This window comes from Rhinolophus sinicus, chromosome 16 (genome assembly GCF_057876585.1).
Source record: "Rhinolophus sinicus isolate RSI-liver-muscle chromosome 16, RSI-T2T, whole genome shotgun sequence".
Classification (NCBI taxonomy): Eukaryota; Metazoa; Chordata; class Mammalia; order Chiroptera; family Rhinolophidae; genus Rhinolophus; species Rhinolophus sinicus.
The window spans coordinates 120,491,511-120,515,981 of record NC_142516.1 but is presented as its reverse complement, the minus strand read 5'-3'; the positions used below and the strand labels follow the sequence as shown (position 1 = coordinate 120,515,981).

Sequence of the window (24,471 nt, the reverse complement as noted above, 5' to 3'; positions counted from 1 at the left end):
CACACACGCACACTCTCCAGATACTCCGAGAAGGTCAGTGGTGAGTGCCAACCCTTCGTTGAGCAGACTACCCCTTCTCTGCACCATTTATGAGGGAAATGAGATGCCTTGCATCCAACTTTACTTGCCTGCTTTGGGTCTTCTCACAGTCTCTCACCACTGGGGAATTCAGGCACCTGCTTTTAGTTTAGGGGCACCTTCATTTCTTTCTTCAATAGCACACACTTCTTTGGGTAAACAGTTTCTTTTTTAAAAATTGTAGAATAATGTAGAGGTATAGAAAAGGTACAGAGTACAGAGAGTTCCTGTATACTCTTCACCTAGCTTCCCCAAATGTTAACATGTTACATAATCATGGGACATCTGTCAAAATCAAGGTTTGAACACTGGAACAATACTATTGACTCTACAACAGACTTAATTTAGATTTTACCAAGTTTCCCACTAATGCTCTTTTTTAAAGGATAAACTTTTAACTTTAGAATCTTTTTAGTTTTCAGAAAAATTCAAGGATAGAACAGAGAGTACCCAGATAACCTCTCATTCAGTTTCTCCTAAAGTTAACATATATTACCACAGACATTTTGTCAAACCTGAGGAATCAATACGGTACACTGTTATTAACCCAACTCGAAACTTTGTCCTTTTTTTCCTGTTCCAGGATCCAATCTCAGATACTATCCTGCATTTAGTTGTCATGTCGCCTTGGTCTTCTCTGATCTGTGTATCTTTCATGTTTTCATAACCTTGACAGTTTTGAAGAGTCAGGTATTTTATAGGCTATCCCTCAATCTGGGCTTGTCTGATGTTTTCTCTGCATATTCCTTCTGACCCAGCAATTCCAGTAATTTACTAATTTACACTTTTCTAATTTACAGCTGTTAACAAAGACTGAGGAAATTCTTTTTGTATTGATCTTTAAGAACTGTTAAGAGGAAAAACAAAGTACAGAACAGCATGTATAATATGCTGCCAACAATGTGTGAAAGGAAGGGGGAGACAAACATATATCTTATCTTAGGTACCCCGACCCCAGAACCATGAGTGAGCATACGACCCTCTACTGTAGCAGCATGATTACTTCATAATATTCTATTAAGGGAAATCCAGTCATGATACACTTCCAGGTCAAGTGACTGCCGGTTCCTCTCTTAAACCTGGAGTCTAATCTGCAAATTAGTAATATAACTGAACAAAGCAACCAAGGAGCCATCTTTAAAAAGTCAATTGATGTGCTCACTTAGGCAGCACATATACTAAAAGTAAATTGCTACTTTGTGGAGAGGCAGTAGCCTACAGAAACAACAAAAGGGTAGGGACCTAGATTATCTCACACCAGGCACTTCTAACTTTCTGAATATCAGTTTCTTGATATGCATGGAAGGAATAAATACCACCTGCTCTGCTAACCTTATAGTTTGGGGAGGATAAAGTGAAATACATAGTATTATATTTTGTAGAGTGAGCCTTCACAGAACGTTTGTGGAAGGATCATCTATCTACTCTGGGATTTGCTTCCATAAAGGTACTACTTTTTCACATGACCAAGAAATTTGGCAGAACTGTGGTAGACTAAGGTCTTTTATCTTTTTCCTTACTTTTACCTTAAATTTCAAAATTAGCTACAAATGGCATTCTGATTGCTTTTAGGAATTACATGAATTGACATGAACTCATTTCAAAGCCTGCCACTAATCATTTTATTAGAAATTTACTTTTACAAAATACTTGCCCTATCAATTTTCCCATAAATAATACCATTTAACTTTTAAAAATCCATTCATACTTTATAATCTACTCTCACATTTATCATTACATGTAATATAATAACTAACAGAGATAAAGGGAAAAATAAACAGTAATAGAATCATTGGAACTTTAATACTCCACTGTCAACAATGGTTAGGTCATCTAGATAGAGAATCAATAAGGAAACAGTGGATTTGGACAGCACTATAAATCAAATGGTCCTAACAGAACATTCTATACAACAACAGAAGAATACACATTCTTAAGCACACAAGGAACATTCTCCAGGATAGACCACATGTTAGGCCAAAAAACAAGCCTTAGAAAATTCAAGAAGATTGAAATCATACCAAGTTATCTCCTTTGACCAAAATGGTATTATGAAACTAGGAATCAATAACAAGAGGAAAACTGGAAAATTCATGAACAAATGGAAATTAAACAGCACTCTCCTGAACAACCAATGGAACAAAAAAGAAATAAAAGGGAAAATTTTAAAGTTTCTTGAGACAAATGGAAATGTAACATGCCAGAACATGTGGGATGCAGCAAAAGCAGTTTTAAGAGATAATTTCATAGCAATAAATGCCTAAACTAAGAAGCAAGGAAGATCCCAAATAAACAACCGAATTCTACACCTGAAGGAACTAGAAAAACAGAGCCCAAAGTTAGCATAAGAAAGGGTATATAATGTTTTGAGTTAATAAAATAGATATTAAGTCTCATTTTACTAGAGAGGAAGCTGAAGTGGTAGAATTGGGTCTAGAACTCAATCTACTCAGTGTCTTTCAATGCAGGTTCTATAGCACAGAACACAGAATCTGATCTGAGTGGCTCTTTTCTCAACTTGAGATGAGGAAGAGAGAGGTTAATTCCTATATACAATAGACACCTCCAGGTACTAGGACTTAATTCTCTTGTAAAAGCTAGAAAGACTGCGAGATAAGGCAGGTAAAAAAATGATCTCTTTCCCCCATACTAATTAGTCCTGACACACCCTTTCTCGTGTGTGGGATGCTGAACTGGTCCCGTCAGTCTTATTACATAGGTGCCAGCTGGGTATCCACAGAGCCTCAGGTTCTCTCTGCCAATAAAAAGCTTTGCTGTTTTTCAACTTACTCACTGGCCAACAACATGCTGCAAAACAGATGTTCTCGTAATCACAACAGCAAACAATCCATGGACCAATGAAAACATTTAGGTATGAAAGTGGACTGGAGATGAAAGCCTCGCTGAATAACTGATATACTGCTATAAGCTTCAGACCTGAGAAAAATGAGTTAAGACTTTAAGAAAATCACATTTCAATCAAAAGAATAAATGTACTCTTAATAAAAAGGAGATTGTGAGTCAGCTACTATTCTGCCTCTCCTCCCTGATGGTTCATTTTTTTAGGGTGTGAGGTTCAAAAGCACAGGTAAACGTTAATATGCACAAAATTTGAGTACAAGAATGGACTCAATTCAATGAAAGCAATTTGCTATAATTTCCTGCAGGGCTTGATTCTTCTATATTTTTTTACATAAAAGAAAACATTCTGGACAGCTAGTGTGGTGTCAAAGTGTAGTCTAGGAATCACCTCCATCAGTATCACCTGTGATCATTAAAAGCAGATTCCTGGACTCTATCCCAAGCCACCTGAGTCAGAAATGGGAATCTGCATTTCAGTCAGGTCTACTTTATTCACAATGAAGGCTGAGCAACACTGTTCTAGACAAATGACATTAAATTAGGAAAAACTGAACATATCAAAACTGGACAAGACAAGGAAGAAGGCTCAACAGGCTCTCAAAAAAGATACCCTTGGTAATATTGTACATCTGTTCAGGTGAAAGATCACTGCTTTTTACTTATAAATACAGCCAGCTCAAGTCTACATTTAGGACAGATAGACATGCATAGGAAAAGAACGAGCTAAGTTTGAGGTGGTATCAACTCCCTCTTCAATCAACTCAGTGAGATAAAAGAATTCTTTTTTGATGTACAGTTGGTTTTTATTACATTAACAGATGTTTCATTAAATCCCACTTCAAAAATCACTTCTGGAATTCTGCAACTCAAAAGTGACTTAACTGTAAAGAGTTTTAAAATTACTTTAAGTGCACAGCCTTGTTAAACCCCAACTGTAGACAAAACTAGAACAGTGAAAGAATGAACACATTCCATAAAGTGTGGAGTAGCCTCAAGTTCATAGACACCAGTTAAGTGTTGATTAGACAATATATACGCTGCATTTGGCAGAGCCAAGACACTCTTCCCTAATAGATAATAAGACACATTTTAATCTAACAAGACTTCTTGAACTCTTGACTCAAACAAAAAGATTCCAAAAGTAGTTATTAGTGCAAACTATTGCTTATATCAAATGATTTTCCAACCTTTCCAATAGTTTCACCATGCTTTTTCTCTTGTGTAGTCTAGCCATTCTAAGTTCTTATCTAGGTGCTTTGCTTTTCTAACTTATTGAGCTTAAATTTTATAGCTCAATTTCTCTCTCTCTCTCTCTCTCTCTCTCTCTCTCTCTCTCTCAATAAAATGCAAACCAGTAGACTTATAGCTGAACAACTGATGTTAGGAAACAGTTGAAACTCTATAAATGTTAATGTTATACCCATCTCATAATTTTTAAATAGAAAGGGCAAAATCGACTAGTTTTTTATGTCATTATTTTGGGAAATGAAAGGCTTTTTAGTGAATTAAGGGTTAAAATCTCATTTGAAGCAAGAAATAGAAACACTCAGAACAAATGTATAAAAAGACATGTTAGCTGTTAAATCTGATGGATAAAAAATTTTAAAATACAAAAGAACTTTTCATTAATTTAGACAAAAAATGTGACTTCAATAACTAACATTAATTAAAAAAAATAGGAACCCCAACAGATAATTATGGCTCTCTATTACACCAACATGACTACAAGCAGAATGACACATTTATCCCCTATCTCAGAGGCCAAACATTTGCTGTGGATGTAGACTCTTAAATTGAACTGTAATCTATTTCAAAGGCTGACACTTTCAAAATGATATGATTAACTAGGATTGTCAGACATAAATGTTTGACAAGAGATGTTTCCAAGAGAATTATAGCTCATCTTGCTTTATTATTCATTCCTAAAAACAGACATGTTATTTTTAAACAGTTGGTAGGAAAACATTTATGCACAAAAGCCACTGAGGATTAGCATATTATGAAGATAAAACCAATTGTCCCTAGCTACTGTCCTCACTAGTAAAATCATTCATTCAATGAAGTACGAAGTGCCAGGCAAAAGTGTTGGCTATAGAGCTACAAAGATGAAGGAGATGCTACCCTAGTCCTTGAATAGTTCACAGTTCTGGACTGCGAGAAGAGGTCTATAAACAAATATAAGAGCAAAAAGCCTTGAAGGGCACAGGAGGTGCAATCAATTAACTTGCTTGAAAGATTTGGGCAAAACTCAACTGAAGACAAGATATTTTAGATAGGACTTAAAAAATGAGTAATGAGAAGGCACTTGAGAGGCAAAAAATAGAAAGGTAGTGGAAAGAGGAGAGAGCATTTGAGGCAGAGAGGATAACATGTGCCAAAGACATGCAAAAGAGTATGAATAAACCCATGGCTGAAACCTGGGGAGGAGAAAGAAAATATGAAGAAAAGGAAAATGAGCATCCAGACATCATGAAGTTGGACTGGAAAGTTACAGTCAAATCATACACGGTTGCTTTAGAGTGTTTGGACTTTTTCCCAAAGCCAAAATGGAGTCATTTATGTTTGTTAAAAATGTCCAGTAGAGGACACATGTGCAATTTATTTTAAATACAATCCCAGCAGCATGTGGAGAGGAGAGAAGCAGGTCTGGAGACAAGATGAGCTATTAGGCAACCACTGTACCATAGTCCAGGTGAGAAATTATAGGGCTTAAGTTAGAGCAGCAGCAGCCAGAATGCTGAGGAGGGATTCATCTGAGCAATATTTAGAGTACAGACTGGTATCATGTGACAGATGGAGGAAAAGGAGTCTGACTCAGTTGTCAGCTTGGGTGGTAGGAGAATAATAATGCCACAACATAAAATGATTAATAGACGCTGAGGAATAGTTTGAATGAGAAGACACTACAGAGTGTTCAGGAACCAGAAGGCTGGGGAGTCAAAGAAGGTCTGATTACACTGTGTTGGCTCTTCTGCAGGCAGCTCTTCACTAGGAAATACACATCTGCAGCTTGGGAAAGAGAGAACCAGAAAAATCCATCAGTAAGTCATCACCGCTTATAGGTGGTAGTTGAAGCCATAGGAATGGATGGGAACACAGCTGACAATGAAACCCTTGCTACACTACAACGCTATTTAAGGAGTAGGTGAAATTATGCTTTATCCACTGGATACACTTTCCCATAGTCATTAAACATGACCACAATGAAGAATATGAGATCGTAAAGTGTCTGACATAAGTTAAAAAGACCAGAGTATATAAAAAATAACATGGATGGAGCTCAAAAACATTATGCTGTGTGAAAGAAGCTAGACACAAAACAAACCATACTGTGTATTCCCATTTCTATGAAATTCCAGAATGACAAAACTAACCTATGGTGATAAAAGTAAGATCAGTGTTTACTTCTAGGGGAAGAAGGGTCTACTGGAATAGGGTATGAGGGAATTTTCTGGGATGACAGAACTATACCTTGATAAAGGTGTAGGTTACATGAGTGTATGTGTTTGTCAAAACAGATGGAATACTAAGCATCCCACTGTATGTAAATTATATCTTAATAAAAAAATCGGAGTTCAAAGTTGTATATATTCACATAAACAAAGACAACAGAATATACAAAAATAAAAGTTATATCAGGATAGCGGAGCTATGGGCTATGTTCCTCTCACTTCACAATTTTCTCTAATTTTCACATGGTTCTTAAATAAAAAGGGACTTTAAAACCTCGAATGCCCATAAATATTTACCAATTACCCATAAAAATGGAAAGCATCTTATATATATTTTTCACAGGAAGCAGGAAAGAATGTCTGTAATTAAGGAGTTGACTGTCTGCAGACAATAGGAAACCACAAGATATAATAAATATGTGAAGAATCAAGGGCTCACTGGAGCAAAGGGAGCCTCATGGCTTGTTCTAAGAGAACAGAGAAGGGGTTTTTAAAGAAAATGAAGTCTTTCATGAAGAGGGTGTGGCTCAAGAAAGATGCAGGTTGCACAGGAGGTAAGTTGGGTTACCTTGCCAGGACAAAACTCTTGTCAGTGTAACCAGAGCGGTAACAACGGAAAAGTCGGTCAATGGAAGGCACAACTGGAGGCAGTTAGGTTCTGAAGCTCAGGAGTGCAGACTCTGTTTGGGATTCAGCGCTCCTGCGTTATGACCTGTCCTTCATTCTTTGTAGTTCTTCATAGTTTGGGAACACTGCCTCAATTTTTATAGAGAAAGTCAAGAAAAATGACCCAAGGGGAGAGTGACAGTGACACCAATGGTCCCCCATTATTTTACAGGGAAAAGGTGGGTACTTAAATGATGGTGATGGGGGCAGCTCTCTTGACTTGCCAGGTGCTATGCCAGTTGCTTCATATATGTTACCATTTAATTCAAGCTACCCAAGAGCCCAGCAAAATACGTTATTAATTTCACATCACCAGGGAGGAAACTATTCAAAGAAATTAGGTAACTTGTAACTAGGAGTGGATGGACAAAAACCTAGATTCTGGACTCCACACCCCAAACACTTCCACTGTATCCGGTGGAGCTCGATCACATCTCGCTTCCATTTGAGTGAGAAGAGTAAAACCAGCCAGTCCTGAGAGATTTCTATTAATATTTCGTCTAATTAGTATTCCTTTCTACAGTATAGTCTATGCCCTCACAAAGCACCAAATGTGGTTAATTACTACACAGCTGCAAATTGCATGCATCTTTTTTTTTTAATAATTAAGTTCTTTTAAAATTTTTATTAAATTTATTGGGGTGACATTGGTTAGTAAAATTATATAGGTTTCAAGTGTGCAATTCTATAATACATTATCTACATGTTGCACTGTGTGTTCACCACCCAGAGTCGGTTCTCCTTCCATTACCATATATTTGAGCCCCATTTCCCATAATACCTACAATTTAATAGCAGTTAAAACTTGGTGCTAGACGCTTTACAGTGTGTTACCTCATGTAATCCTTACAACCACCCTTTGAGGCAGACAATTATGACTGCCATTGTACAGGGAATGAAATAGACAGAAGTCACCCAGCTATCAAAGATTTGAACCTGGACAGTATGTGACAATTATCTAATCACTTTGCATACCTGCCTCAGATTTTAAAACGGAGTTTTCAACTTTGCTATGGAAACCTGTTTTTTATTTTGGTTATTTTTGTTGTTTCTTTTTTTTCCACCTCAGCTCGTGCTGCAAACAATCAAACTGGCAGCTTTGAGAGCGTTCTTCCTGGACTGTCTCTTCAGAAGAACTATTTAAAGGCCTCTATTCTGTCCCCTCACAGAACCAAAACCCTTCCCAATATGCTTTACGCTGTTACTTGAGCAACTGGACCTGATTCAAGAGCAGTAATGACACATTCCCTAAGAGTCTAGCCTTGGATGACCAAATGATATGGACAGGCCAACCATTGACTGCATCCTGACACTGTGATAACAGCAGAAAAAGCACACCAGAACACACTCTTCTTATCACAGATGGAAAGGTGAGAGTGGGTACAAACTCTTAAGGCTATTTCCTGTCAGGCTATGTGACCAACTGGAGGTGCTGAGTACCTGGGTCCCAATTTAAATCACTTAATTGTGCTAGCCACTAAAAGGTAAAAAGAGGATCCCCAATTCAAGCAGAGTGAATGAGAACAGTGTTCCGTTGGCGTTTCAGCCTTGTCTTGGGGAGAAGCTGAAACCTGAACCACCGGGTAGGCTCATCTCCACCTCCACTGGATTATAATGAACTCTGAAACACACAAAAAAGGCCTCTTGCCTGATCTCCTTCCTCTATATCCATTACATATTACTTAAGGCACAGACAAAAGCAAATTAAGTTGGTCATTTGTGTAATCAAAAGGACAGTAGTCTAGTTAAGTAACATGGCAGAAAGCCTTAAAAGTCTCTGAGAGCTGTTTCTTAGCTGTGGTTTCCTTGAACTATTTCCCTAGAACTCTCAAGTCTTTGAGGTCCCGAAGTTCCATCTGTCTTAAAATTACTGTTCCTTACAGAGTCCTTCATTTGTAGAGCCTAAAATAAGCTCAGGAGAAAAAGATGCCCTGGCTAGGTATTGGGAATCTGGAGGCTTCGCCAGGAGTTTGGGGCTGCTCTCCAGTGAGAGGTGAAAAGAAAAGAGGAACACAGAGAGAAGTCTTGGCCCCACACTTAGTGCTGTTTGATCTTTGCCCTGGGGAAAAAAGGCTGTTCAAGTTCAGCACCTTATACTGACAATGTTTAAACTCTGGTCTTATCCAAAGATAGAACTAGATGAGCACAATCTTTGTCTCTGTTGTTGTCTTTGTATTATTTATACACATACCTCCATGCACTTTATGGAGAGACTGTCAGCATACGAAGAAAACCAGGTAAGGAATTAAGCCTTTCAGTGAACCACTCCAGGCCTGGCGGAAGCTAAAGCAAAAGCTGGTTCTCTAGGGCTGAGGTGCCTACAGCAGACAGGGGACCCCAAGGTAGTCAGTGCACCCCAACACAGTAGCTGATCTAGGGAAGGCTGCATTGTCTCTGCTGCACAAATCCTGAGGCCTCTTCCAGGAGAGACAAGAACTAAAACAGAGTTCAGCCTGAAACAGCAGCACTGGGTGGACAGCTACAGACAGGAGAGACACATGGCTTCCTGTGGAACTCGGTCCTGATTCACCATCAGCCCCATTTAAATATAAAATGAGCACAGAATGAGCCTTCTTCAGACAGGCCACCCGTGTATGCAGCATCCTTCTAACTTTATACTCACTACTCACAAACCACCCCTGAGGCAGTGCAATGTAATTATTGTTAACGGCAAGGGAATTTTCAAAACACTCTTGAATATGAAAAGTGGTTTAGAAAAAACATATGACTGAATTATTTAACAGGAATCCACACAATTACAAAAATCATTCCGTCCCTCTCTTCAGGAAGAGAAATGTTTTGGTCATCAGAAGCTCTGCTAGGCTTTAGTCAGATCAGTGCCAGGAATTCTGTGAACTTGAGGTCAAGCTGCCAAGATTTAAAAGAAATGTCGATAGTGTTTGCACAGATACCAGCGTGTGACAGCTAAGAAATGCCAGCATGCAACCCCAGCCACACTGCAGAGGCAAACCAAACTGTCCAATTTGCCCCTCACCCCATAAAACTTAACAAAAAAAAAAGCACTTACCTAGCTCTCCCCGGAGGTTAACAAGTTCTTGAGATAGGGTTTTGTGTTGTTTCAGTGCTTCCTCCTGCTGCGGAAAACACACATCAAATTACTAATGTTTTAAAGAGGGTCCCTTTCAGTAAGTCACACATTTGTTATCACTAGGAAAACGAGACTGAGAATCGAGAAACCAAGATACGAATCATTTAGGCTAACAGTTTGTGTTGTTCAAAAACACAGATATCCCTTAGTTGTTAAGGAAATTTCTGTTTCAAACATCTGTATTTTCTCAGCTCCTTACAAAACTTTCATCCGAGGCACTGAATGGCCCGTTTAAAAATATTTACTTTGAGCCATGCTTCATTGCAGCCATAGAACCTTTTTGCTAACACATACAGTATTAAGATGCCATTCTTTCTCCTCCTCCAAGGGCAATAAAGACCTAATCAGTTTAAGGTAAATATTTAATGTTCTAAACATATGCACTTTGTTCTATATTGGCAAAAAAAAAAGTTTTGTTACAATCCTTTACTTCTAAAAGAAAGACACAAAGTTTGTTATAAAACTAGGGCGAAAAAATAATGCTTGAAAGACAAAATTAATTGTACACATTATTTTCTCAGGATTATAATGTTTTGGATTAGCTATAATTCTAAGTAGGTGTTAGAGAAATGAATCAAAGAAAACCAGGCAGCTGTTTCAGTATTTAAAAAGCCATTATCAATCTTGTAAAAAAAAATACACACAGAAAAAAAAGAACAATTTCCAAGTGACCAGCAACTAACGCAGAGCATACACATATACACATAATCACACAAACAGGGCAATTAGAGACCGCTTCTACAAGGCAGAGTCCCTACCACAGGGTGGAAGGAAGGAAAAGGCAGAATTCAAAGCCCTCTGAAAATGCCCTCACTAGGATCACCCAACACGGAGCTCTCTCACCGCATCTTGTCACAGTGTTGCAGAGATCACGAGACCCAGCCTTTGCAGGCAAAAGTTGCTTGTCATCCAGAGCATTTCCCCCTGATTCCAAACAACCTCTGCCTTAGTGCCTGACCTTCTTCCAGAAAAGCACTACAAACAAATACTAATTACCCTTGTTGCTGCACATGGAGAATAGAGGCACATTTTGCTGCTGGAGCAGCCCATTTTCCAGCTTCTGTCTCCAACTCCCCCCCACCCCCTGCACTGTCCAAGAAGTGCACAGGTGGCCACGCCACCCACCAGTCGGTCTGTCTACATTCAAAGCTCTACCAGGAGGCGCGCCATTGGTCCTGGGTTAGCCTTACTTCACATCCTGCAGGTTACTGTATGCCTCAGCCGCCTCTCCTCACAGAAGCTGATGCTGCAGCTTCTGCCTTTGGCACAGGCAGACTGCGATTACTTAAAGCCACAGCCCTTCATTTATGAAAAACGAGAGCCAGACATTAGACTGATCGATTGCCACTTACTTAAATATCAGCTAGTACAGGGGAAAGAAAAACTGGCCTTCTCTGCGTAGATAATGGAGTTATTTTAAGATTTGTGAGCCTTTTTATTCCCTTCTCTAATTGAGGTCATTGGAGTACCACACTTACTAATAGAAAAAGGAAACTTGGTCTCCAAAACCAGTACACCAATGAGCTTACGAACTAGGTGAATAAATGAAAGTGGGTGTATTGTAACTTCGAATTAAAAATGACATTAAAAATGGTGTTTTCCGCAAAATTTAATTTGAATGCTTGCAACATGGTCCACTGGTGTTTTAAGAAAAAGTGTGAAATGCTGATTTGAGAGTTGGAGATTAGATATATTTTATAACTTTTATTTTTTCCTTTGTAGTAGTCTCTCACTAAGGAGCTAAGGAAGTTAATGACACACTAGCACTGTTTTAGTGACTGGAATTTAAGAAACACTTTCTCATTGAGACATTTTGGCCTTGATGGTATTTTGAATGCTTGATTTTTTAAAACGCAGTTTAAGTTGTTCTGAAATCACAGATCAGTTAGTCCAGGTTTTTAAAATGAGCAAGTAAATGGGTTTTCTAATGTAGAAATTAAAGTCTGAGGAAAATCAACCCGGATAAAATTGGAAGAAAATTTTAAAAATACATATAATATATACTTATCTTAATCTCATAAATGTACACCTTAATTTTGTTTGCTTAGTATTCTAGTTCAAGTAAGTATCAGCAAGTTTCGTCACTCAAGTGACAAGAAAACCAGAAGATAGCTTTACTAGATACCCACAAGCAATCCTGCAACACATTCAGTGAACTGGCTTATTATACTTCACTGTTTCCAGTGGTAACTAAACTGCAAATAGAAGGAAAAGCTGACAAGAAGTTAAATCACTTTCCAAATTTCCATAAAAAATTAAGTTGGTGTATAATTTCCAGGAGTCATTTTGTGAAAACTTTTATGTCTTACTACAAATATATACCAGATGACCCTTTTGCTTATTACGGGATTTTTGGGACAAGGCATTTCAGTACCCACGTGGACATTTCTCCCAATTCTACTGCACTCAACCCTCCTATCCTCAATGCCCAGAAGCCATTAGTATCTTTCAACCTCTGTCAATCCAAGTAACAGTAACAGGAAAACGGTGAGATCATCACTGACTCTTCTTTGTCCAAACGGGTTGTGCCAAAGCTTGTCAGTTTTTCCTTCCTGATGTGTCTTGACTCCCTTACTGTTTTTCTATTAGTACTACCTCCATCCAGTCCTGATCCTCACCAACCCATTCCTGGACTGCTGAAAGTCCAGAAGGCTGCTAGATTATTATCCCATATTCTCTGGGTATATAAACGTCGTTGCTCAAAAAGAGTCTTCCATTGAATGCATAAAAAAATAAATATCACCTTAGTTCTATGAACCTCAATCATCTAGCTTCTGTTTAGATCCCTGACTCCTTTTCTGTCCAAGTCGCACTCGGCACACATGTCCCCCCTCCACTCTGAAATGCCCGGTCTGCTATACCTGACCCATTATGTAAGCCTTCAGGGAATGCTAAATGTCTATCATAGACACCACCCTCCTCCCCAAATATCCAGACAGGGCATTAATCCTTCTGAATTGGTTGGCAAATTATTACTCAACACCAATTAACCAAGCACCATTCCAGATGCTGGGGAAAATATGAGAGAAATTTAAGACATGGTCCTTGTCTTTGGGAAGTTTTGGAACCTAGGCAGAACTAAAACACCCAGGTCCAATTCTTTGGTTATGTCTCAAAGCCGATGACCTCATCTGAGGGGAAGCAGTACAGGATAATGGAAAAACCAAGGGCTTTAAACATGATTGTATATAAAATGCAGACCACAGTACCCAATCCATAATAAACATATACTGTTAGTTTCTGCCCACTCTCCTCCTGGTTGCTTGCCCTTTAAGATATTTACCCTTTACTTATAGATGATAAAATGTGTTTTGTCACTTGATACTGCTCGCCTATTTCTTTTTATACAGCTGCTCCTATGCCAATGTTTCTGTCTTAGATATTAAGCTAGAGTCCAGAAAAGAAGGTTATTTAATTCTCTTTGTATTGTAACACTCAGAATTCCACACAATGTGAAAAAAGAGGGAAGTGGGACTCTGGAAAGAAAAATGCTTTATACTCATACATTAAGTTTATGAAGTGCTCCAAGAAAAAAATTGGATTCACCATAATTTAATTAGGAGTCCCTGAGACACAGGCACTTAGTCTCTGGCTGCCGTCCCATCAGTGGGCCTGATTTTCCAGGCTACTAAGAAGTATTGACATCACAGGCGTTTGCAGAAAAGAGCCACATCAGATGGCTCAGATGGGGTGCCATGTTTGACCTCCTCCCCAAAGCCCACACAGTAAATTGTGTCCACTGTTTTTGTTCTCAGACAGTTTTACTTATATTAAACTGCTAGTGTCACTCAAAATTCATTTGTTTAGGTGCTGCTTTAGGTTAGCTTCCTCTTGCAAAAATAGAATTGGAGGTATACTGGATAATAAGTCAGAGGTTTTGCGGGGGGGTTACCTAGGTCCTGTTTAGGCTTACCTAAAAACTTACCCATTGACCCTTTTATGAAGAAATATGAATTACCACCATCAACACTGGCCCTCACTTTGGCAGTCTATACAGAATACTGCACAACTATGCAAGGATAAACCAAGAATTACAACAAATTAAAACAACAGTGTGTCCTTTGAGAAACAAAGTATGGTATTAGTTTCCAGATTCATGAGACATTTATTAGAACTTCTGCTATATAATAAATGAATTTTGTCTGCTACGCAAGTGGAAAAGTTGTAGTTATTAAATAGACTTGTAATAAAAGGATAAGTGGTAGTTTCAGTATTCCCTATTAATCAACCATTTTTACTCATAATCTAAAGCTCCAAAACCATTTCGTAAAAGTTAACAAGATATATACGTATATATAGATCAATCTACATCTAAAGTCTACATCTACATAGCTACATTTCTATCAATCAATTAATCACTTTATGTGATGGAGGCTTAAGAGAAAATCATTTTGAAGAAATTGCTTAACTATTCCCCTGATTATGTCTTTCCTTTCCAATTATTTTATAACAGTGCCCTGTATACATTAGGCAATCCATAAATATTTGCTGATTGATTATAAAGAGCTAGCAAAGAACAAAGAACATTTACATAAAGACTTTATATGTTCAACTCTCATCTGGAATTCCATCCTCTCTATTCATCCATTTGTTCATTCAGATAGATATACACTGTGTGTCCTATTATGTATAAGGCAGTGTCATAGCTGTTGAGGTGGCTTCCTAAGAAAGAACTAGACACAGTTCCTGCTCTCAGTGAGTTTCCCATCTTAGAAAGCAAAAATTAGTGCTAAATTGTTACCTACAACATAATGTAGAAACTGACAGAGAAATGTAAATGCTCCTAGAATCCACAGGTTAAATAGAACATAGAGCTAGAAGGACCAGGAAAGTCTTCATAAAAGAGAGTTTTTGAGTTGAATTTTTTCAGAAATTCAGTGGCATCACAGTAATATGGGCATTAGGAGGTAATTAGGTGTAAGATGAAATTTACATACAGTAAAAGTATCCCTGAAACTCTTAAGAGTTTGCCCTGCTGTGGACTGACGAAGCATCTCTCAGTATGTCGGGTTCTGTGAGGTTTTCTCTCTAGTGGCAGAACTACTCTTTCTCCAACTGAGCACCTGATAAAGTATCTTTGGCTTGTGTTTAGAAGTCAGGTCACATGGAAAGAAAGTATCTTTAAACACTAAGATCACACAGAGTGTAGAAGTTACATGCTCAGGAGGTATTTCGGAACTGAGAATACAGCTAAAGGAAGGGCTGACTCCAGTCTTTCACTTCTATGCCTTTGCTCAGTGAGGGGAATACAAGGCAGAGCTGCCTGATCTATTTAATTGGCTGTTTGTATAATGAATCCATGGAAATCAAATGCAGGTAGTGATTGATGCTCCTGTAAGAAAGATCTGAACATGTATGTATCAGGGGGAAGGGTGGTAGCCCAGTAATGTATTTGAACAAAGGATGGAAAAGCACAGGAAGTGTATAGGAGTTCATAGTCCCTAGACCTGGGTGTAAGTCCTGATCCTCCTCTTACTAACTGGCTGATGACAGTCAAGTTTCTTGACAGCTCTGTGCCGCAATTTTCTTATTTGTAAATCCCAACTTGTGTTTTGGAGAGGATTTAATATGTAAGACTGTCTGGTACTTAGAAATATTCAACAAATGATAAATCATTCTCGCTTATCCTCTACCTCCCTAGATATACAGCTAGAGCATCAGGCAGTGAGAGTAAGGTGAAAATGAGCAGTTGGTGCCAAGTTAGAGAGAGCCTCATATTCCAAGTTCCATACCAGAGTCATCCAAAAGAAACATAATGTGAGCCATATATGTGATTTTAATTTCCTAGAAGCCACATTTAAATAGTTTAATAATGTATTTTATTTAACCCAGTATATCCAAAGTATTATCAACATATAGTCAATAGAAAATTATTAACAAGATATTTTACATCTTTTTTTCCATACTGTTATCCAAATCCATGTGTATTTTACATGTACTGCATGTCTCAATTCAGCCTGGCTCCACGCTAAGTGCTCAATAGCCTCGTACGGCTAGAGACTACCCCATGGGACAAATCGGCTGTACACCATCAAAAACCACTGAAGGTTTTAAGCAGTACAGTGCAACACTTTGGAAAGATGCATCTGTCAGCAGTGCTTGGGGTGGATTATTAGGGGAGAGAGTGCAAACCTGAAGATTGGTTAGGAAGTTATTATCATAATCTAGCGGACAGTTATCCAGGGTCTGAATAAGGCTGGCAAGTAGGAATGGAAAAGAGGGCATGAAGGGGAGAAACACTGTGGGATGAGAATTCACAGAATGTAATGAGCGATTTCATGTGGGAGATAAAGGAGAGAAAAAAAGTTGAACACAGGTCTTTAGACTACACATAACAAAAGGAATAATCGGTTTGTAACTAAATAGACAAACTATTTGTTCCCTAAATTTGCTACTATGTGGTTTCCAATTTAGCTGACTTGGTTTTATAAGCCACCTCTAGAATTCCTTCCTTACATAGTAAAGAAAAAATAAAAATACTACACGTGTGATGTAATTTAAAAACTAGGAAAATGTCTCCACCTCCTCAAAAAAATATATTTGGATAAACCTGTAAAATGTTCATCAATACAGATCCAAACTGTCCACTAGCTGGCTAGCTTGTCAAGGGACAGACCAAGTCTTTTTCACCTCTGTCTCCCCTGCCTCATACAGGCAATCACATCACAGTCACCTCTGGAGGAGATAAATGGAGGTTTGCTAGATCAAACTGAACTACAGCACAAGCAAACTGATCAGTTTTGTTCTTGAGATTTCATGTACACCCATCTTTAAAATTGTGGTTAAAAGGGGCCGGCTCGGTGTTTCAGGCAGTTAGAGCTCCATGTTCCTAACTCTGAAGGCTGCCGGTTCAATTCCCACATGGGCCAGTGGGCTCTCAACCACAGGTTGCCAGTTCAATTCCTCGAGTCCCACAAGGGATGGTGGGCGGCATCCCCTGCAACTAAGATTGAACACGGCACCTTGAGCTGAGCTGCCTCCCGGATGGCTCAGTTGGTTGGAGCACGTCCTCTCAACCAGAAGGTTGCCGGTTTGACTCCCTCAAGGGATGGTGGGCTGCACCCCCTGCAACTAGCAATGGGCAACTGGACCTGGAGCTGAGCTTTGCCCTCCACAGCTAAGACTGAAAGGACAACAACTTGAAGCTGAACAGCACCCTCCACAACTAAGACTGAAAGGACAACAACTTGACTTAGAAAAAAGTCCTGGAAGAACACACTACTCTCCAATAAAAAATTAAAAAATTAAAAATAAATAAAATTGTGATTAAAAATATATCTAAAGAGCTCAAGTTACATTCTCACCCCAGTGTCTCCCTCTAGATAAGAGTTTTTGTTGCTATGCCAAAAGCATATGTTCATAGAAACGCAGTTTTCTCAAATAATTTTAACTAGTCCTGAACGGACATCCTTGTAACATACCAGGGGAAAAGTAAGTAAGAAAATCTGTTTTGCTGTTGTTGTACCACAAACTATTTTAGAAATGGATGGAAATTCTCAAGAGTCCCCGGACCATACTGGGAGTTACCTCAAAAATGTTCTTTGACCCATAAATATAATCAACCTCATTTAACAAAGTGTTAAACGGTGATATGGAAAGCTAGAGTTAGACAAAAAAAATTAAGTTAGAAAATATTAATGCTAATATAGTCGGGAGGTGCATAGAAGTATAACAGGCAATTATCTTTTTGTTAATGTTGGTCTAAGAGACTCTAGAGAAGTAAAGTAAGTACCTACTAGAAATGTTTCCATCCCAAATTTCTACAGAATGACTTGGGTATCAAGTGAGTTGACAAAGCATAACTAGATGAATTGTATCTGATCTTACCAATTATTGATTTAAAGATTTTCACAAGATAAGAGCATGAGCATTGCCCCACTTCAGTCCCTGCCCTGCACCTCAGTGAGAAACACTGGTTAGAGGGGACACATCCTTACCTCAGACAGTAGATGCTGAATCACAACTGTTAATGCTTCAAACTTGATATTACCACAGGAAAGAAGCTGCTTGAGCTGTAGGATAAATCCACTTTGGTTTTCACATTTTGCTTTATATTGAGCCAACTCAAGTGTTTTTTCAGAGGACAGCACATCTGGAGACGTCTGTGTCTGGATACATAAACTTCTGGGATTCTTTTGCCTGCCCTTTTCAACTGCAAAAGGGATTAATAATTGGTAGTAAAATATATGATTTTGATTTTGATTATAACCACCATATGAATTCAAATACAACTAGATAAGCCACAGAAATGCATTTATGTTTACATAAGGAAAGCATATGGATGAGAGCTGGAATTAATCAAATATCTAAATATCTGGAATTCATAAACACAGACAAGGGCTTTAAATTCTGTTTTTAAAAGATTTCTATAGGGCAAAGAATTATGTACGTGAAACAAATAGATTTATCAATCCATAAAGAGGAAAATTGTGTGCAAACTCATATGGATTTCATAGTTTCTAATTTTCCAGGTAAATTGGTACAGAAATCTGACTGTCACAAGTACCCTGACTCTATACTCTGGTCATTTATGCTGAAAGAAAAACACAAATTATCAGACTTAAAATGCTTTTCCCTCCTCCTCCACATTTTTTATGAACCTTCCATCCTTTGCCTGCTGACATCCTGGTCATTACAAAGATTTATACTGCAGACAAGTTATTTCCTAATTTCTAATAAATCATCATGTACACTGAAAATCTACTCACATTTTTCCCATTTTTAAGTTAAAGAGTACTATACTCTTGACTATACTACTCCATTTTCTATCCAACACAAGCTTTGCTGGTTTTTCCCCTCTCCAAGTAGTAATAATGGCTTAAATATTTTTTTAAAAGCACATGCCAATACTCAAATCCATCTGAGATGCCGGGCCAAGTAATTATTCTCTTTCTTTGCCAAGATGCCCTGGGAATTACTCTACTTTATATTAAATGAAAAACTGTTCAGTTTTGGAACCATTCCAAATGTCTAAGTCACTTTAAATATCAAACACAATTGGAAAAACAGGAAACAAGCTGCTTAGCTTCCTGAAATAAGTAGGCCAAATAATCAAAACAAATCTAAATCTGAAAAAAAAAAAAAAGACATAAGAAACTAATAAAATACCCAAATGTTTCCTTATTCTCAGAAGCATTCCCTATGACATCCACATTCTGTGGTAACAAACAAACCTAAGACAATCTTATAAACAGTAATTATTTTCTTTACTATTTCAAGAAAAGGAAAATTACAGTGATTTCTTGAAGGAAAATAAACAAAGAACCTTCAGTATTCATGTTCCAAGAACCAATGGCAAAATACACACAATATACTCTTTAAGTTAGAAACAGAAAAAGGCTTTTATTTTCGATGGTTGCTTTCCCTGGTTAAACAACTCGTATTTGTATCAATACATGATAATTCTAAATTCTAAACTGACTAAAATATCTATTGTTTTAAAAATACTGGAAAACAGGGGGAAGTGCTTATCCATTATTCTTTATTAGTAATCATTAATAGTTGCTTATCAATAATTGGCAATTCCATAGCAGATGGAGAAAGTAACTAACAGTCATAATATTGAAGTCCTGAAGGGGGAATAATAACTTCACAGTCACTATTATTAATAAAAAATAATCTAAGTTTTTTACAATTTGTCAAAATAGCTGAGATTAGTATTCCTTTATTTTATGTCATTTCCTAAAATGTTCTTAGAAATTATATTTGTCATATAACATATACTAATTACATAATGTTTTAGTGTTCATAGAGTATCTCACTTTCCTCTCTTTTGATCCTCCCAGTAACCCTCAGTAGGAAAGGTGAGATTCAAGGATATGAAAGGCTTTGCCCAGGTGGAGACAGCTTCTATGGGACAGATTCAAAGTCAGAACCTGAATGCCAAGTCTCTACTCCCGTGCATTTTGGAAAGTGGAGATGTGGTGGAGATGTATGAAGATGTAACGTATTTCATAACTAAAAATAAACATTTATGCAACCATCTTGACAAAGTGTTACTTTAGTGCTCAAGTCCATTATCTGAGTACACTTCATTTCAATCAGCCTACATATAAACATCTATTTTCAGTGTTTTATCTATTTTATACAAACAGATGAGTAATAAAATTTTTTTAACTCTTCGACCATCTAGAATTCACTGCAACATATGTAGCTATAAGTTTATTCTCATTCTCCTGATTGACGGCACTGCTATATGTCTTGTCAATACTTTTTGAAATATTCATTTATTTATTGATAAATTGCTTTGAGTTCATCATGTCTTGAATCCTTAACATTTGATTCTGTTTCTAGAATTCACATGCTAATCAATTTTATAATTTAACACATTATCAGAGTTTTAAAGCTGTTAGGTTATAATTATTCACAAAATCTAAGAGATGAATCTTTCATATTAACATTTTTGGAGAAAACATTAAGATTCTTGCCTAGTCTTCAGATGAATTTTAGTATTATATAATCAGGTTCTAGCAGGGTAACGTGTAAGAAAATAAAATATATTGAATTAAATATGAATTCATATATTAAACATTTTTCACACAGGTTCAGAACACAGATACTCCCTTTACAGCACCAAATTTTGTATTTTTATTCAAATTATCTCTTATACCAAAGTCAAGCAATAGTTAAGTATTTGGCTCCTTTGTGAACTAAGTTTTTTTTCACTGTATTATCAAGATGTTTGAAATTTAACTTACAATTCTACTGAAACTTTTTGCTACTAATATTATTTGGATAAATTCCCTGACTTTATGTACATAATATACCTTCCTTTAGATTGATCTATTTTTCTCATTGAATCACTAATTCCATTTCTAACATTATTTTAAAGATAGGGAGAGTGCCTTATCTATGTCTTGTTTTGAGGAAATTAAGTCTAGTGTTTTTCAATGGACATAAAGTAGATAATAAAATAATATCCTTACATCACGTTAAGAATCTGTGGATATAAATTTTTAAGTCTTTAGAAAATGAATTGGATTTGCTGACTCCTTATTAGGCCTCTGAAATCATTACTTTTTTTTTTTAATGTTTTTCATTTTCATTTGACAAATGTTAAAGGCTTTTCTTAGACTGCAGTGGCTCAAATTCCTGAGACAAACTCTTAATTTTTTTCAGATATGTCAGCACAGCAGCACAAGCTGTTCACAAGCTTATTGCTGAGGAGTCAGGTCCTCAGCTGAAGGCATAAGTCCACAAGTGAGAGTAGTGTACTATACATTTCCTTTATATTTTGATTGTTTTAACTTTTGGTAACAAAATGGCATTTGTACTTATAAAAGTCCTATTTCCATATTTTGGAACTGTTAAATATTTAAGGGTGTATATGCTCTTTGAAAGTTTAGAAAATTCTCTAGGACCCAAGACTATACATTAAGAATGCTGCTAAGATCACTCTAGAATGAACTGAAGTCATTTTTGCTAAGGTACACCCTGGGAAACAGCAACTGTCCAATTGTGATTGCATTCCAGTCATGCAAGCATCCTGGTTCTTAGCTGCTTTTTCACTGGCGCTTTGCCTGGTTGCCTTTTCACCTCCAGTGGCCGTTAAGTGAGGGTGTTAACTCCACCTAACTAAACAAGTAGGAGAGAGACTGCTTCTGTAAAACCCAGGCTGTCCATATATTATCCTCTTTTCCTCTCAGGCTTTCCTAATGGCCAGAGAACAGGAATTCCCAGAGTGGGGGAACCCCATTTATCAGCATCAGCTCCTAAGTGCCCAGCCATGAAAACCCAAACATCACACTGAGAGCACAAACACTGCTCTGCTTCAGGTAATGACATAATCAGCAGATCTGTACATCATGATGCAGTTTTCAATGCTCCCTGAGAACCTCAGTCAAACATTTAAAATGATTCTGGTCATGTCTGTCTGCATAATTTCATATACTCACAATGATGCTTGAGAACAGCAAAACTTTTTGAGACGCCTCTTCTAACATGCCCTAACACAAACTGTTGAATTCATAGCTGGTAAGCAAGAATTTATCCTCTTATGAATCCTACATGGGAGTAAAATGACATCGATAGGAGTTTTCATTGCAAATTTGTTTTGCAAAGATGAAAAAAAAATCCCGAATGTCCATAAGTAGACGACTGGTTAAATAAATTATAGTACATGTATGTAGTGAAATACCACAGCTGTAACATAGAACCAGGAAGCTCTCTGTGATAAATGAGAAAAAGCATAGTAAAGAGCAATGTAGATAATGTGACCCAATGAATAAGGATGGGACTATAAGAGCAAGTTTCCATTTTGCTTATAAATGCAGGACAAAATTATCACATAATACATACAAAAAGTATTTAAAATGTTTACTTTTCCAGAAAGAGGAATAAGAACAAGACAGATACAAGGTATTCTGATGTATTCTGTATACTTTTTAAAGCCATGGGGTAAATATAGTACCTATTCAAAATTAAAATCTAATATTATTTTTAAAGGTAGTTAAAATGAATTCTAAGCATTTAAAAATCCTTATTTAATACTCAGTCATCAACAAAACATAGTCAGTCCATGTTTCTTCCTTGGGGAATCTAGACAGGGATCTAAATAATACAGGTTTTGTTGTATGTGAATACTCAGAATAGATTTACACTTAAGGAGAAAAGAAAACATTGACATATTATTATTATAAGTATATACATCTTCAAAATTTGATAGAAAAGCAAATAAGCTAACAGACTGTCCACTACCTAGAGCTGGAAAAGCAAGTGGTAATCAGTCTTCCACTCCATATGCTGTGCTCCCTAAAGACAAAATTGTACCTCGTGTTAGATGACCCAGTTCAAGCATCCTTCCCTCCTTCATCACTCCTGGCTCAACTGAAGGTCAGAATGGTGCAAAAATCTCCATTGATGCTCAAAGCCCCTGTGCTCATAAATAGGGTATCTCATAATACTAAAACACAACAGTTTCCCTTAAATCCTACAGGGTTCATTATTTATAGGAAATTAACATAACATGAACCAAACTTTGCCCTTACATTCCATTTATCAACATTATCATCACGATAATGCAGCTATATTTAAAAGCATGAAACGTTTTGTTTATTATACCTATTACCAGGACATGTTCTGATTTGAAAGAATCAATTTAATCGGAAACCTAAAAATTAAATGTTAACGTCTACATAGATTCAGATGTCTCCCAACATGATAATTACCACTGTCCTGTCTGTTCTGACCTTCCCAGGATTCATTCTAATGAAACTAAAACCTGCATCAGGAAAACAAAAGTCCTGAATCAAAGACATCTACTTGCTCACTTGAAAACAGTTGGATAACAGTTTGCTATTTTTGTTCTTTCTACTCATGTCATCAATATGTTCATATAATCATCAGTTTAAATTTGTATAAACCATTTTTGTTTTCCTTTCATTATTTGTTGATTCTAGAAGTTAATAATCATAATTTAGGAGCCACATATAATATTTTTCTATTTTTAGGTAGGTATGGGATTTACTTTAATATGGAACATTTCAAGCTCAGCAAATCACAATGTTCAGGCTTAAAAATTACCCAAGCCAATTTTCGGGGGTGGGGGATGACAAACTTTAAGACATCCAAGCATTTAAAAAGCATATTCATATTAAAAACTTCTATTTCAGAATAACTACGCTTACATAATTTTTCCTAAAAAAAAATCAAAAAACAATCCAAACTTGACTTTAAACATTCTCTATATAGCTGGCAGGAAAAAAAAACAAAAAACAGATTTTGCATGTTCTTAAAATGGACTACTAACTACAAAGGAAATAGAAATTCATTACATTCAGAAATATTTTTAAGAAGTTATTACCTCCCTCAATTAGTTGGCATTCTAAATAATCTAAAACTCTATGGTAATATGTTGTTTATGAATTTGTTTCAAGACTAAAAGAGCATACAATATAAATGGAACTTAACAAAAAATTTGCAAGTGATGCAATTTTAGGCCTGCTGCATCAAAAATTCCAAAGATACTGAATGAAAACATTTTTATTCTAATCATCCAACAAACAAAAATTTCATTAAAAACAAATTTTCATAGAGGAATAATCTGAATTTTCATTGCAACTTAAATTATGAAACAAGTGTCTTCTGTTATACTTGTTCGCACTGTACATGAATAAATTGGATCGGTCTTTTCTCAGAAGCACAAGGAGAGGGATAAAATATATACCCACCAAGTTTCTTGCTGATGTGAGCGAGGTGCTGTTTCATAAGAAGCAGCCTGCAGTACTGGCCTTTCCCCTTTATTATTAAACAAATTCCCTAACATAGTAAATACCAGCCTTCGTGTGGACTTGTTTTTTTTTGTGT

At 36.9% G+C, this 24,471-nt stretch overlaps 1 protein-coding gene across 6 annotated transcripts in view; it reads right to left on the bottom strand.

Annotated features, from left to right (window-relative positions):
- Positions 1-24,471, bottom strand: part of MTUS1 (microtubule associated scaffold protein 1) — a 141,281-nt gene that overhangs the window by 15,818 nt on the left and 100,992 nt on the right. For 5 of the 6 annotated variants that reach the window (XM_019737997.3, XM_019737995.3, XM_088793339.1 and 2 more), the window contains 2 exons: positions 18,105-18,319; positions 10,087-10,153 (listed from right to left, as the gene is read on the bottom strand). In XM_019737997.3, the coding sequence (XP_019593556.3) occupies positions 10,087-10,153; positions 18,105-18,319 (282 nt within the window). Of the gene's footprint in view, positions 1-10,086; positions 10,154-11,163; positions 11,373-18,104; positions 18,320-24,471 lie in introns of those variants that run through there. The other variant, XM_019738000.3, reaches the window with a different exon arrangement.